Source organism: Gopherus evgoodei, chromosome 8 (genome assembly GCF_007399415.2).
Source record: "Gopherus evgoodei ecotype Sinaloan lineage chromosome 8, rGopEvg1_v1.p, whole genome shotgun sequence".
NCBI classification, from domain to species: domain Eukaryota; kingdom Metazoa; phylum Chordata; order Testudines; family Testudinidae; genus Gopherus; species Gopherus evgoodei.
The window spans coordinates 994,022-1,008,163 of NC_044329.1; the positions used below are offsets into that span (position 1 = coordinate 994,022).

At 50.7% G+C, this 14,142-nt stretch overlaps 1 protein-coding gene across 2 annotated transcripts in view; it reads right to left on the minus strand.

The window, feature by feature from the left end:
* Positions 1–14,142, minus strand: part of NSD1 (nuclear receptor binding SET domain protein 1) — a 130,931-nt gene that overhangs the window by 20,351 nt on the left and 96,438 nt on the right. For both annotated transcript variants that reach the window (XM_030571698.1, XM_030571699.1), the window contains exons 10-19: positions 12,659–12,802; positions 12,032–12,155; positions 11,589–11,789; positions 10,256–10,435; positions 9,360–9,516; positions 8,776–8,981; positions 7,772–7,884; positions 6,019–6,288; positions 4,041–4,157; positions 69–210 (exon numbers count right to left, since the gene is read on the minus strand). In XM_030571698.1, the coding sequence (XP_030427558.1) occupies positions 69–210; positions 4,041–4,157; positions 6,019–6,288; positions 7,772–7,884; positions 8,776–8,981; positions 9,360–9,516; positions 10,256–10,435; positions 11,589–11,789; positions 12,032–12,155; positions 12,659–12,802 (1,654 nt within the window). The remainder of the gene's footprint in view (positions 1–68; positions 211–4,040; positions 4,158–6,018; positions 6,289–7,771; positions 7,885–8,775; positions 8,982–9,359; positions 9,517–10,255; positions 10,436–11,588; positions 11,790–12,031; positions 12,156–12,658; positions 12,803–14,142) is intronic.

Consider the following 14,142-nt stretch of genomic DNA (forward strand, 5'->3'; position numbering starts at 1 on the left):
TTCTCTTTCCTGACACAGGCTCCCCACCATCGAGAACTCTGGGTCAACAACAGAACAAGGTCCCTTACCAGCTTTGATATTGACAAGAGCAAAGAGCCCAACCCGCGTATCGCCATTCACGGACCATTTCTGAGTCTCACAGTTGGGCTGGCAGCAATGGTTCATAAATCGAGCGTAATTGCCCTTCGGTCCAGCATCGATGATTCGATCCTAAAAGCACAAGGAAAAGCAACTTTTCTAACGTAATGTCTCCTGCTCAAGCCACCCCCCACAGGCCCTGCCCTGCCCCCAAAACGTGTTACCAAATCCTCTCCATGCTGGCTTTCAGTGCCTGGGTATGTGTTCTACAACGCCCTACGGGCAGTACCTTTTCTGTGTGCACTTCTGACACCTGACACAATCCAAACAAGCTTCTGCACTCTGCTTCCCTTTGCTGGGGCTTGCAGGCAAAGTGTAAAATGCAGAGAACTGCCCTTCCCCGACCCCCCGAGCATCTGTTCCTTCAATGGACATGGAGGCCTCCTCCTGAAAGAGGCTGCTTTTCCTTCCTCAGGGGGTAAAACCCAGGGCTCATATCAGGCCAGCATGCTGCAGCAGGGCATACCAGCACCACTCCTGAGCTGCTCTCTTGTGTTCCATAATCATCATCTTATTTATTATTTGTATCACTGAAGCACCAAGGAGCCCTAGGTGTGGACCTGAACCCCACTGTGTTAGGCGCTGTACAAAGAGAGTCACAAGATGGTCGGTCCTGCCCCAGTCTATGTATAAGACAAGAAACAACAAACAGACAGACAGACGGGGCGTACCAGTAATCAATCAGACAATAATAGTCAGCATGACAGGTGGCAGTCTCTGTGCACCGCCAGTTCAACCCTTGCCAACCTTTTTACAGCTGTCACAGCAAAGGAGATTTTTGAGACTGTATCTAGAGGTGGATAATGAGGTGGCTCCTCCCAAGTATGTGGGGCAGCACAGGGGAAAGCACAAGGGAGCTTGTTGGAATATTTAACACGTGGGGAGCACAGGCTGACATCACGGGCCAATCAGAGGTGAGCACTGATGGCTTGATAGCGAATATGAGATGAATGGAAGGTTAGGACAGGCCATGAAAGGCCCTGAACGTGAAGACAAGCAGCTTGTGTTTGATGCCCTAGAGCAGGGGAAGCCAGTGGAGGGTGCAAAGGGAGTTGTGACATGGTCAAACCAATGGCTAGGAAAAGACCTTAGAAGGCCTGTTCTGAATGGATACGAGCAGGGCAAGGTCACACTTGTCAAAGTCAAAGAGAAAGAGGCTGCAGTAATCAAGAAGATGAGAGCCTGGGATGAGCATTTTAGCTGGACAGATGGCTGGGAAAGGCTGTCTCTTAGAGGCGCTATGCAGAAAGAAACAGCAAGATTTAGACACAGCCTCAGTGTGAGGCCCTAGCAAGAACGCCAAGCCGAAGAGGACACCAGGTTATGGGCTGGAGTGCAGGAAGGATATGACAGTGGGGTCCACAGTGATAGTTTTCATTTGCCTTCGACGATGCTGGCTGGCTGAGCACTGATCAAGTTGTAACACTAAGCTAATGAACACGGCATTTCTATGGTGCAATTATCTCTGGCCCCACTTCAGGTTTGGGACCGTGCAATGGTGCAACAATGTTGGTGAGAAGACCTGAGATGCTACTGAAAGGAGGCTTCAGGTTTTACCGGGACAAACGCTGAGCTCCGGGTTCCGTCCTGTCGGATCTACCCTGCTATGGGCCAGGTCAACCATCAATACCTAAGTGGGGAACGTGACCCTTTCAGGCTTCTGGGTCAGCTATGTGCAACTACTGGAAAAGTCGAAGCCCAAGAGGGCTTTTGAGGAACTCACTCGGGGCCTGATTGCTCGTGGAGGCAGGTGCGAGTGTATCTCAGTCAGAGCCTTGAACACCACACACAAGGCCTGTCTGTGCATAGAGACACTGCATGGCTGCAGTTGATAAGCACTTTAAAGCTCCTGAGATACTACTGCTGTCTCTGAAAGGCAAAAGAGAAGGACAGAGAAGCAGGCAAGACAGCAAGAGTGCAGAGAAGTCTACAACTATGACCAAAGCCTCTGCTTGGTGCTCAGGTGCTTTGAATTCAAGTCATGAGGAGCCTCAGAACCCAGTGATGCCACCTAATAGTGGAAGAAGAGCAGAGCATGCTGTTGAGCACTCTTCTGACACCTGTGATCAAGGGAGGCCTGGAGCCAGTGGAATCCCATGCTCCCGAACAGTGCCCTAGGGGTCTGTCTACACCACAGTGTAAGCCCAGGGTTAGCAGACTCTGGGTTTGTTAACCTAGGGCTTGAATGCATCTGCAACCCCAGGTTAGGAACTGTTGAAACCTGAGTCCCAACCTGAGGCTCCAGCATCTACACTGCATTATGTGGGCCTGAGTCCAGTCACCCATATCCCAGGCTTCCTAGCATCCTCCAAAAATGTGGGCCCTCTAGCCCCTTGCTCATGGTGTGATGTGGGAAAACTTGACTGTCCAGAAGCAGCTGGATGACTCTATAGTTGCTCCAAAGACACCAGGAGAATTCACCTTTGCTGGGGTGGGTACAGTGCACAAGGCCAGGACCTGAGGCTGAGGGTAGACCAAGGGTGAGACAGGGGAGGGGAGCAGTGTTGTGAGGTCCGTGATTTGACAATCAGCAAGTTACAGGCCTAGCAAGGTCCTTCTCTGACCATAGCCAGAAAGGAAACGTGCTCTGGTGAACAGACGGCAGCCTCAGGATCTTAGCAGGGGTGGCTTGAAATACTAGGCTGGATCCATCATGGACCCAGGAACAGAGAGCCAGTAAGAGCAGAAATCATATTCAGAGAAATCCTATTGCCTGTCTGCCTATATGGCCCCTGTGACCATCACAGCTGAGCACTGGGGAACCATGGAATGGTAGGATTGGAAGGGACCTCGAGAGGTCAGTTAATCCTGTCCCCTACACTGAGGCAGGACTAAGTGTTATCTAGACCAGCACTTCTCAACCTGGGGTCTGCGGACCCCGCTGCTCAACTCCTCCCCCTCCCTCCCGGTGCCTCCTGCACACGGGAAACAGCTGTTCAGCAGATGCAGCTGGTGCTGGAAGGGAGAGGGAGGAGTGGGGACAGAGTGCTTGGGGGAGGGGGAGGGGCAGGGCTGGGGCCTTGGGGGAAGGGCCTGAGGCTGAGCAGGGGACTTGGGGTTAGCAAAACAATTTAAATAAAAATGGGAGTTCTCAGGTTGCTAAAGTTTGATAGCAGCTGATTTAGACCACCCCTGACAGGTGTTTGTCTAAGCTGCTCTTAAAAGCCTCCAATGATGGGAGATTCCACAACCTCCCTAGGCAATTTGTTCCAGTGCTTAGTCACACGGTCAGAAAGTTTTTCCCAAAGTCTAACCTAAACCGCCTTTGCTGCAATTTAAACCCATTGCTTCTTGTCCTGCCCTCAGAGGTTAAGGAGAACAATTTATCACCTTCTTCCCTATAATAATTTTTTATGTACTTGAAGCCTTATGTCCCCTCTCAGGCTTCCCTTCTCCTGACTAAACAAACCAAAATTGTTCAGTCTTTCCTCACAGGGCATGTTTTCTAGACCTTTCATCATTTTTGTTGCTCTTCTCTGGACTTTCTCCACATCTTTGCTGAAGTGCGGTGCCCAGAACTGGACACAACACTCCAGCTGAGTCCTTATCAGCATGGAGTAGAGCAGAAGAATTCATTCTTGTCTTGCTTTCAACACTCCTGCTAATACAGCCCAGAATTATATTTGCTTTTATTTTTTTTGCAACAATATTATATTGTTTACTTATATTTAGCTGGTGATCCACTATAACCCCAGATCCCTTTCTGCAATACTCCATCCTAGGCAGTCACTTCCCACTTTGTATTTATGCAATTGATTGTTCCTTCCTAAGCAGAGTACTTTGCATTTGTCCTTATTGAATTTCATCCTATTTATTTCAGACTTCAGAAAGGGGTACAGTATTCTGGAAAGATTAAGAGCCATTGGTCTAAGATACTGGCAAGAGAGAGGCCCATCACGTACCTTGTCCAAAGTCAGCATATAGAAGTTGGTAATGTCATGCTCCTGTGCGTAGCGGATTCGTGCCCGACACTCCTCCTCATCAATCAGCTCTCCCACGTATTCGTTAACAAACTCACCCTGCAAAAGAAAAGTAACAGGCAGCTGCTCAGGACTTGCTGCTGATGGAAGCAGAACTCTTTGGAGGAGGAAGGCAATTCTGTGCTAACAAAGCTTGCTAGCCATGTCCTCTCTGGATACTTTCATTTAATTAAAGACTAGACCCCAGGTACTTTGCAGCTCGTTTCACCTAGATTCTGCAGCAACTACATGCATTTCAAAAAATTTATTCAGTAAACTAAATAGGACCATTAATAATATAGTCACCCATTACCCCCTGTTCTATTTGAAAATAAAACATTTAGGGACAGCATAAAGTAATGTGAATTTGGATTCAGTGTGTTACAGAATTCCATACTGACACCTGCTCCATAACTGAATTACAGTTGTCAGCAGAACTGATACACAGCCACTGTCCAGCAACATAGTCCAGCAACATTTAGCTTTGCAACATCGCAGAGCACAGGGCACCTGGTCTGAACACTGCTGGCATTTATCCCACGCAGTAAAACCTGTTCAAGAGGCCACCAAACACGGTGAGTACAATGCTGCGTCACTTTTACCAAAAGATATCCCCAGTTCAGCATCTGAGTTTCGCTGGTTCCTTGTGTGGTGGTTAGAGATAGGTTACATGGAAGGTTTTCAGGGATAACCAGCTACACTGCATCACGGGCAGCAGTTAGGGCAGCCCACAGAGGCCAGGTCAGGGGCTGAGTTTGGCCTTCCTCTCTCTGGGGATGCCAACCCCTCCTTGGCTAGGCTGTTCTGCTGTCTAACAACCCTTACACATACATCTCTGTCCTCTATTCAACTTATTGTATATACTCGTTCATAAGCTGAATATTTTTGGCAAAAATGTGACGCATCTAAGAGCGGAGGTCGGCTTATAAACGGTCTACAGCAAAATTTGATGATTTTAAACTCTATGGAATCATTGCCTTGAATATTTAATACACTGTTGTTTTGTTTACCTGGGGCATTCACAGGCACGGAGCCCCTCAGTTCCCTGGGGCTGCGGTTCCCCGTTCCCAGCCAGTGGGAGCTGCGGGAAGGCAAACAGCAGCCACTGGGAGCTGAGGGGCTCCGTGCCTGTGAACACTCCAGGTAAACAAAACATCCCGACCCGCTACTGGCTTACCCTAACAGGCCAGGAGCCAAAGTCTGCCAATCCCTGAAACATAGGGGTCGGCTTCTGAAAGGGTCACACAGTTTTTGGTATTTTTATCTAATCATCTTGGGGGGTCAGCTTATAAACGAACGGGCTAATGAACGAGTATATACGGTAAATTGTTCTCTGCTTTCCTTTGTTGTTTAACACAACCCTCTTTACTATGGAGAAAATCCCTGCGACCAGCAGCAGATCTAGACTTCTGGATTTTAGAAAGATAGGTGTTTCGGCAGTAGGGGGATCCTCCACATCCAGATATGCTAGCGTCAGCCATCACTACAGCTCTGCCAAGGACACTGCCCTTTTTCTGAGGGCTTCCCCAACAGACAAGAATTATGACCTGGGTTTCTAAGTAAGATCCCCATGTGAAGAATGCCTGGAGGTTCCAAAATGGAAGCTCAGAGCTCCCTGTCTAGGAAATCTCAACCCAGTCTTAGTGCCCACCACTTTAGTGTCTGCGGGCCATATAAGCAGATGGACTGAACCATCTTCTAGGCTACTATGGGGACTATTAGATCCCAACGCACTTCCCCAGCTAAGCTAGAACACCCCTGCCACCTGGATGAAAGCAGGTCAGGAAACTGAAGTCACTCATGTCTCTTCTATCTGAACTCTTTGGTTAGACTATATTTAAGTTATGGAAACCATAAGAAGACGTCTGTTAAGGCTGGCTCAGTGTTACCACAGAGTAAAATGAAGACACATAATGGGTACCTTTTTAATGTCCCTTTTGGCTTGCAAGCCCCAGCCTCGTGCCAGCGTGCGGAAGATTTCTACCTCTGGGTACTGCCTCTTGGAGAAGCACTGGTTCTGACAGCGCTCCCCAGCCGGACAGACCAGGGGATGGCACTCATACAGCAGCATGCGATTGATGCACTCTGAGTCCAGACCACAGGGGTTTTCATCTGTGTGTTTGCAGTTGCACCGTGGTATCTCAGACAGGTCTGCTGTGAAGATCTGCACCTTGCCCACTGGTCTGTTTACCTTGGAATGCACACATACAACCTTAGCTAGCTAGGAAACAATAGCATGACAAGGAACAATCAACGCTGCATTTAACCCCACCCTCTGAGCATACAGGCCACAGCGCATATCAGTTCTAGCAAAGGATCAAAGCCCACACAGGTCTAAGCATACATGGAACTTGTAGGCATCCCTCTAATTCATTCACCCCTAGCCTCTGACTGCACTCAAGAGGTGCAGCTTTACCACTCTCGCTGCCACTGCCAGTCTTTGGCACACCCCATGCATCTCCCTGTGAAACAACACATTCTCCACGTCCGAGTGACAGGCCTTAACATCACTTCTCCTTGGGGCCTCTTGGTTTGGAAGAAGTTACCTCCCAATAGTTCTGTGCCATCCACCACCCAGACTGCACACCTGTGACAGGTTGCAGGGACTCTGCCTGAGCACTGGCAAACAAGTAGTTAACTCCCTACCCAACTATCTTGCCCAGTAAAGGCAAGAGTGACCAGATAAGGCTGAGGTCTGAAGGCCCATTCTGAAACTCAAGAGTTAAGCCAGGAAGCTCTTTAAAAACATCTCTGTGAGGAGGCAGAGGGCAGCAACAGATGGAGAAGAGACTGGCTTGTTTGTAGCACAAGCAGGGCCTTTGACTTGGTTAAAGGCAAGGAACTCAAAGGCGGGCAGTAAACAGACACCCTCTTGAGAAAAGTCCTTTGTGGCTCTTTGTACCAACTTGCGATCCCTTCTGAATCCACTCCTCTGCAATGAACACCAGTACGCTACTCACCTGTAACTAGAGCTGTTCTCCGAATCCCTCTAGACCCACCTCCAGCGCACTGGTTCTCAAACAGTGGGGTGGGACCCAACTGCACAAAAACTGTGTTTTCCTTTGCCACTGGCTAAACCCACATAGGGGAAGAGACATTTCCGGGACTGTATATGACTGGTCTTTAGCTACATAAAGATGCTCCGAGACGTCTCAGTAAAGCAAAGCATCTCTGTCACTGATGTCCAGCAGTGACAACAGCTGCTACATGAATTCAGGTAGCAGAGAGGACAGATGGAGTGCCCCAATATACTGCTGGAAGCTGAAAACCTTTCTGTCAATCCTCCCTGGGCGTAGCTAATCAGCCTTCAAAGGCATGCTCCACAATGCAGGACTCTGCAAGCAGCGAAGGCATTTCTGTGTGCCCGGACAATGCAGTTGCATCATAGGCACATTTAACTTACGCAATTTTAACTATACGTGCTCGGCAAAACAAAACAAAAAAGAGAAAACTAACCATTTAAATACTGCACCTGTAGTGCGGGCGCTTCCGCCCGCCATTGCACTCAATGAGCATTTGACTATACACGATTTTCGCCTTATGCGCTGACTTCAGAACCTAACCCCCGCGTAAGATGTGACTTCCCTATAAATATCCTGCACCAACAGCTCAGTGCTTATGACCCAGGCCTCCCCTCTAGCTCCCACCAGCTGGTGATGATGTGATGTCCTCACCTTGATATGTTTGTAGGGAGGAGGCTTCTTATCGTTCTTCCTGTCTTCCTGCAGCTGCCTCAGTTCTTTCTGTGCCTTCAGCTCTTCAAACCTCACAGCCGCTTCCTGCAGAGCTGAAAGAAAATAGATGCTGTGTTACAAGAAGCCCCTTGCGCTAGTGTTGAAGACAGGTAGCCTGAGTATTCTCCATGGCCACGTTTGTGCTCAGCTGTTTGTATGCACGTTTCTGAATGGGCAGGCCACGCTCCAGTGACTTGCTACCTTGCTCCAATGCGAGATGTTCCCCAGGTGGAGTAACAGCACCCCATTGGAGGGGTCACTGAAGAGAGCTACCAGGAACCGAGCTGGAAGAATTAGCAGCCCCACTGAGGGAGGTGGGGGGGTGAGGGCGGCGGGGGGGTGAGGGCGGCATTAGTTCTGCCCCCTGAGATGCTGGCTTTCCATCACTACTTGTATTGGAGGGTCCCCTCCAGCACAACACACTGCTGTATCCAACACCCACAAGCAGGAATCAGGAAGAGGCCAGACTGAAGGGGCACAGACTAGCTGTAAGGTGGGTGCCTGTGGCTGGAGGAATGCAGTATGGATTGTTAGTGGCATATCTTGTCCTTGAGGAGTTGTGTTAGGTGTACGGTGTAGTCTGCTTTACAACAACGTTGTGTGTATATGCATTATTCTCAAATTACAGATAGTGAACATGAGGTGCAGTGGCTCAGCCAAGTTCACAGAGTTTGTGGCAGAATGGGAATAAATTGGAATTCAGGAGCTGGGTGTCTCTTGTTACCCTGGCATAAGCTCAGACCTCTGACTACTCTGGGTGGGATCACTTATGGGTCTGAGGCACAAATCAGAGGTACTCTGCAAGCCTTGCTTCAACCTTGACTCTGGGAGGACCATCATTTTTCCACCCCATGGATGCCCTTCGTGGGACCATAGAGGAACTGGCCCAAAACAATCTCAGAGCAGACAGCTAGTGCCCCCCAGAGCGTGAGGAAATGCGTTACCTTTCTTATAAATGCCATCCACTCCCTTGCCCATCTTGTCCTTGCTGCTCACGTCGCCTTCCATGTAGGGAAACACCCGAGCCTGGTGCGTCCAGAGGTAATCATTGGACCCAAAAAACAGCACAGGAAACTCGCCAATGTCATGTTTCATCTTTTGGATATTTACAGGAATAGTTCTAGGATGGCAAACCTCAGCTGGCCACCACCTGTCACAGGGGATAGGGACAGGAAGAGTAGGTCAAAGCTTTGACACTACTGCCCCTAAAAGCTGGCAACAGCGATTTTTCATTCTCTAGGGGCACTGAGAAGGAGAAAAGGAACTTTCCTGCAGCTTCCAGTACGTCACACAAAGCAGCAGTGCTGGGCAGAAGCTTGGCTTGGGGAAGAGGAAAGCGGCAGGTGGAAGAGGAAAAGAATGGGGAGGAATGGCGTGTTCTACTGCCAGGTGCCTACATGGAATTAAAACCAGACCCAGCTGCATAAACACGAGTAGAAACCAGCACTCTCCAGATTTCCCCAGCATAGTCAGTGCTGCATGAGGAAGGGCTTTAACATGGACATCAACCACCTTTATGTTTACCCACCTGTAGCGCCCAACTTTTACCCAGACCACCTCCTTGTAATGGGGTTTCTTGCCAGCTTTGCAGTCGTTACAGTACCAGCTTCCCTCCGGCATCTCGATGTTCAGACACTCGCGGTGAAAAGCAGCTGGGCAAGACTCACAGCACAGAAGGCTGCCCCCTGCATCCAGGGGCGATACAGCAGTGAGAGCCACATCACAAAACCACAGGCCCCTATGCTCCCAGACAGAATCAAAGCGCCGGGAAGAGGGCCAGGCTCTTACATAAAGCTCGTTCCACCTGCCCAGCCACCCGAGCTCTCTCCATCGCTACCAAACAGCAGCACAAGGCCATGCAGAGGGCCAGGCCAATGGTTAGGCACCACTGAAGTCCCTCAAAACAGGATAGCAGTAGCCTACAGGCTTTGTACTCTGTATCCTTCACCTCGCCCAGGCCCGGCAGCAATGGCCACATGCAGCTGAGGCTCTCTCTCATCTCCTGGGGTTCCTGCAGGGAGGCATTCGCAGGAAGACTAGGTGCAGCAACCACATCTGAAAACAGACTCAAGCTCTTCTGCAAAGCTGTTCCAGGGGCAAAGTTCTTCCATCAAGATGATCGTCTCATTTCCTGCCCTCCAGCTTCCCCCAGCCTGGATACAGAGACCTGGGAGCACAGCTGTCCAGTGTATGGAACAGCATCTCTAACATAAACAAACCCTAATCCAGTGAGGTCTGGTGACAGCAAGACAAGTACCCTGACCTGTCACTGGACAAGAATGGGGGCCCCAAACTGGCCTGCCCTCAGTAGCTTTATCCTGCTAAGTAGCCGGTTCCTGCATTCTGTCTCTACCCGTGGCACCCCAGCACAGGCCCCGCCCCATGGTGCTCACAGTGGACTAGGCAGAGAACAGAGGGTCTCACCTTCTGAGCAGACAAAGCACCAGCTGACATTGACGTGCTCATGGTTTCTGCAGCCCCTCCGTGGAGAGAAGTGATTGGGGCAGATGATGCTGTTGGAGGCGAGGATCACGGTCCCCGCAGCCAGACAGAAGTCATTGGCGTGGTATGCCACCGGACACCGAACACAGCGCATCAAGCGACCTTGCAGTGGAAAAGGTTGGACACAGGTAAACACTTGAGGGAAAGTGAGAATTATAATTTGCTCCTAGAACTTAGTTTTGTCAATATTTAGGCTTACAACAAAAGGTGAAATGAGCCACTTGGTGAAGGGACACCTTGCCTCTAATTACACCAGTTTCTCAATAACTCCTTCTTTGCATTTAAACTAACTGACAGAACAGCCTGCACCAAATAGTGGGTGCTGCGCCCCGTGCAGAGGGGCTGGAGAGCAAGTCTGTCTGGCACACAGCCTGCAGCAGAGGCTCCAGGCATTGCAACATGGCACCGGCTCCCAGCTGGCTCCCCCCGGCTGTCAGGTGGGCATCGGCTCACAGCTGTGATTGGCTCATTTTCACAGCAAGAAGCCTACCAGCTGTGAAACTGACATTCTCGCAGAGATGGCGTTATGGTATCGGTGTAGGGGGCCGCTTGCTGCAGCAGAAAGAGTCCTGTGGTGCAGACACTGACATAATTAGGTGACATCAGCTGCCTCACCTTGACCTAATTCTGCAGGGCAGACCAAGCCAGAGGAGCAGCTGAGACAAACCTGAATGGCACTGCCATCCTGGGCGCCAGGTTGCCACATCCAGACCAGAGAGCTGGCTCCAGCCTGAGCATCCACACTGCACTATAAACCTGTGGCGACAACTGCTGGACCCAGGTCTCTCAGCCATGTCAGTGTGTCCGTACTGACCTACACAGACCTTCTGACTCAGGTCTGTGTCCACAATGCAAACTGACAATGAATGCACCTGAGTTTCAGAGGGACTTGAGCTCTGACCCACCCCCTAGCAGGGTCCTAGGACCCAGGTCCTGAGTCAGACTGATGGATCTGTATCTGTGGATGGAGCAGGGTCTTCGATTCAAACCTGAATCGGAGCCCAGGCTCAGCGTGCAGGGTAGACATACCCCTAGAGAGCAGCAAGTCACCGTTTGGCACCTTCCCCTGCTGACCAGATTTACACAGCTCACAGCAAATGTCCCACGATGAAAGATTAAGGAATAGGCACGGGGCGGGAGACATCGAGCACCTCAAACTGCTCCAAAATGAAAGATGCTTTGGACACAGGAAAGGGGCTCCTGCCTTTTTTCCTGACTAGCCCCAGTAACTGCAGGCACAGAAGGGTTTCTTTACCTTTAGATGCAGAAAGGTTTGCTGGGTTAGCGGCATGACAAGTCATACAGATGTGCAGTGAGCATCGAAAGCCCTTGTTCTGCATGACTGTGGGTGGGTACTTCTGCACACACTCTTCATGGTAGTACTTCCCACACAAGGGGAGCAAGCATCGCCTCACGTCCTCCCCACTGCTCTTGCACACAAAGCAGGTGTGGACGCCTGGTGGAGAGAACACCGGTCACATGGCGAAGGGGAAGGAGAACTCTCTAAGAAAGAGTTACCACCTCCAGCCAGACTGGCCGGCTCCTTGGGAGCTCCTGGCCTGGACAGCACAGCTACCCAACCCTCTCCATGCTCTCCGGCCCTGGCCATTTGTCTCATGCCTTCCGCCAATTACACACTTCAAAGCAACCCCACGTGAGCACCCAGCAAGCGGCCTGCCCTCCCACCCAGCGTCATACCTGTTGAACACTCATTGCAGATAAACTTGCCCTTTGGCATTTCTGAGAGCCCGAGGCACCGCAGGTGAAAAGCACCACAGCACTGCGCTTCACACAGCAACAACTCCCCCGGCTTCTCACAGATCTGTGTGGGGAGGGAACACAGCATTACTTCTGGGACAAACTCCTGGCTAGACACACACGGCATGCAGCTGGCAGGCTGGCTGAGACTGCCATAAGAAACCCCTGCAGAAATCCCTTCATGCCAGCTCACAGCGTGCCACCACTACCACTGCTCCCTGAGACTCCATTGTGAGGCAATGGCTTAAAGAGATCCCACTTCATTCCCAGCCACCTCGCTCCCATCCCACCACTGCAGGGACATGCACCGGAGCCCGCTGCAGAGCAGTCATGCCGCATCTACACACAAGGGAGGTGCAAAGTGTCCAGTCTGCAAGTGCAAGTGAATAACTGGACAGCCAAGGCTCCTGACAAGAGGGGCCATCACCAAGGATCCAGAGAACATTAATTAACTCAATCAGATCTGCTTCAAGGTTACCTTCTTAGCCTGGGGATTAGTGTGCTGCATAGCTGCCCAACATCACCATCGGTGCTGCTAAGGTGCACTCAAAGATCTTAGCTCCCTACCTGACAAACATTCTCCTTGAGGGCTGCTCCTCCTCCTCGCTCCCCCTGCATCCTTTTGGATGAAGGCACTCCATGGTCATTCTCAGACCCATCCTCATTGAGCTCCTTGGGGCTTGTAGCACTCCCATGGATAGGTATCTCCCCCTTTAGAAAAGAAATCCAGAATTCAGACGGGCAGTATTCCCTGGCCCACCCTCTGGACTGTTAGTTTGGCTATCAAACACATACAGGTTTTCAGGCGGGCTGCAAACAGTGCCTCTAACTCTCATCCTGCCTGCAGAGGACCCTTAATACCCTGGGGAAAATGCCCTCCACACTGCTCCACTCTGAGGTTTCATGAGGGAGGAAGTTTTGGTTTGTGCTTTAACTGCAGGTATTCAATTTGGCTAGCTTGCTGCCATGACTCATCTTCACGGGGCTCTCTCTTTGGATTAATTCTGCCCCAGCCTGACCCGACGGAAACACGCGGTTTTGTGCCAGAACAGTCCTGGAGCCGCCGCTATGGCCAGAAAGCTTCCTCAAGGCACTGTGTGCACATTCCACTGGATGAGATGCAAATGAGCAGAGCATGGTCAAATTAACCATTATTTCATTCTGCATGTCAGAGCGCCAAGAACACATGGACAGTATTTTAACTAGGAAGGTTGGCTGGGGCGATGCTAGAGAACCAGCTTGCTAGTAACCGATCCAGTGGAACTGTGCCAGTGCAGCGAGTCCACCCAAGCTGTTTCGTTTAGGGTGCACTTCTATTCTGCAGCCACATGCAAGGCTAGATTCTACAGCCAGAAGGGACCCTTCTGATCATTTAGCTTGATCTCCTGCATAGCATAGGCCACAACTGCCGGTGGCACTAAAGCATCTTTTAGAAAAAATCTAATCTTGCTTTAAAGACTTCAAGTGATGAGAATCCAGCACATCACTCAGTGAGCTAAGTCACCAATTCCTTGCAAGGGCCAAGACGAGCAGCAGCAGCTGCAGAACTTCCAAACCAGGGAGGAGAGACATGGTGGGGAAGGTGATATCTTTTATTGGCCCAGCCTGTGTTGGGGAGAGAGAGCAGCTTTCGCGCTCACACAGAGCTACTCTTCAGGTCTGGGAAGGAGTCTGTCTGCAACTCCATGGGGAGCTGGCCCCCACCCTATAGCGGCAGACCACAAGGAAAGGAGAGTTCCAATTCTCCTATGGAAGCCAGGTCCCCTGGGCACTGCCTGGGGCTGGGAATGTCCCATGCATGCCATGGAGATGAAGGTGTGCATGGCAATCACCAAGTGTGGCAGGGCATGGGAGCAAGATGGCAAATGTGCCTGAGATTCTTGAGAGATCTGAGGAATTGGGCTCACTGAACTCTGTTGGAGAGCAGGTGCATTGCATGTGCCTATCCTGTGCCCATTGCCTTCTAGCCCAGAAAAGCGGTCACTCCAAGGTGACCAAGCCCTAGCGGAGCCCTGTACCTGTTTCTGACAGGCAATAAGATGGCCTGGAAC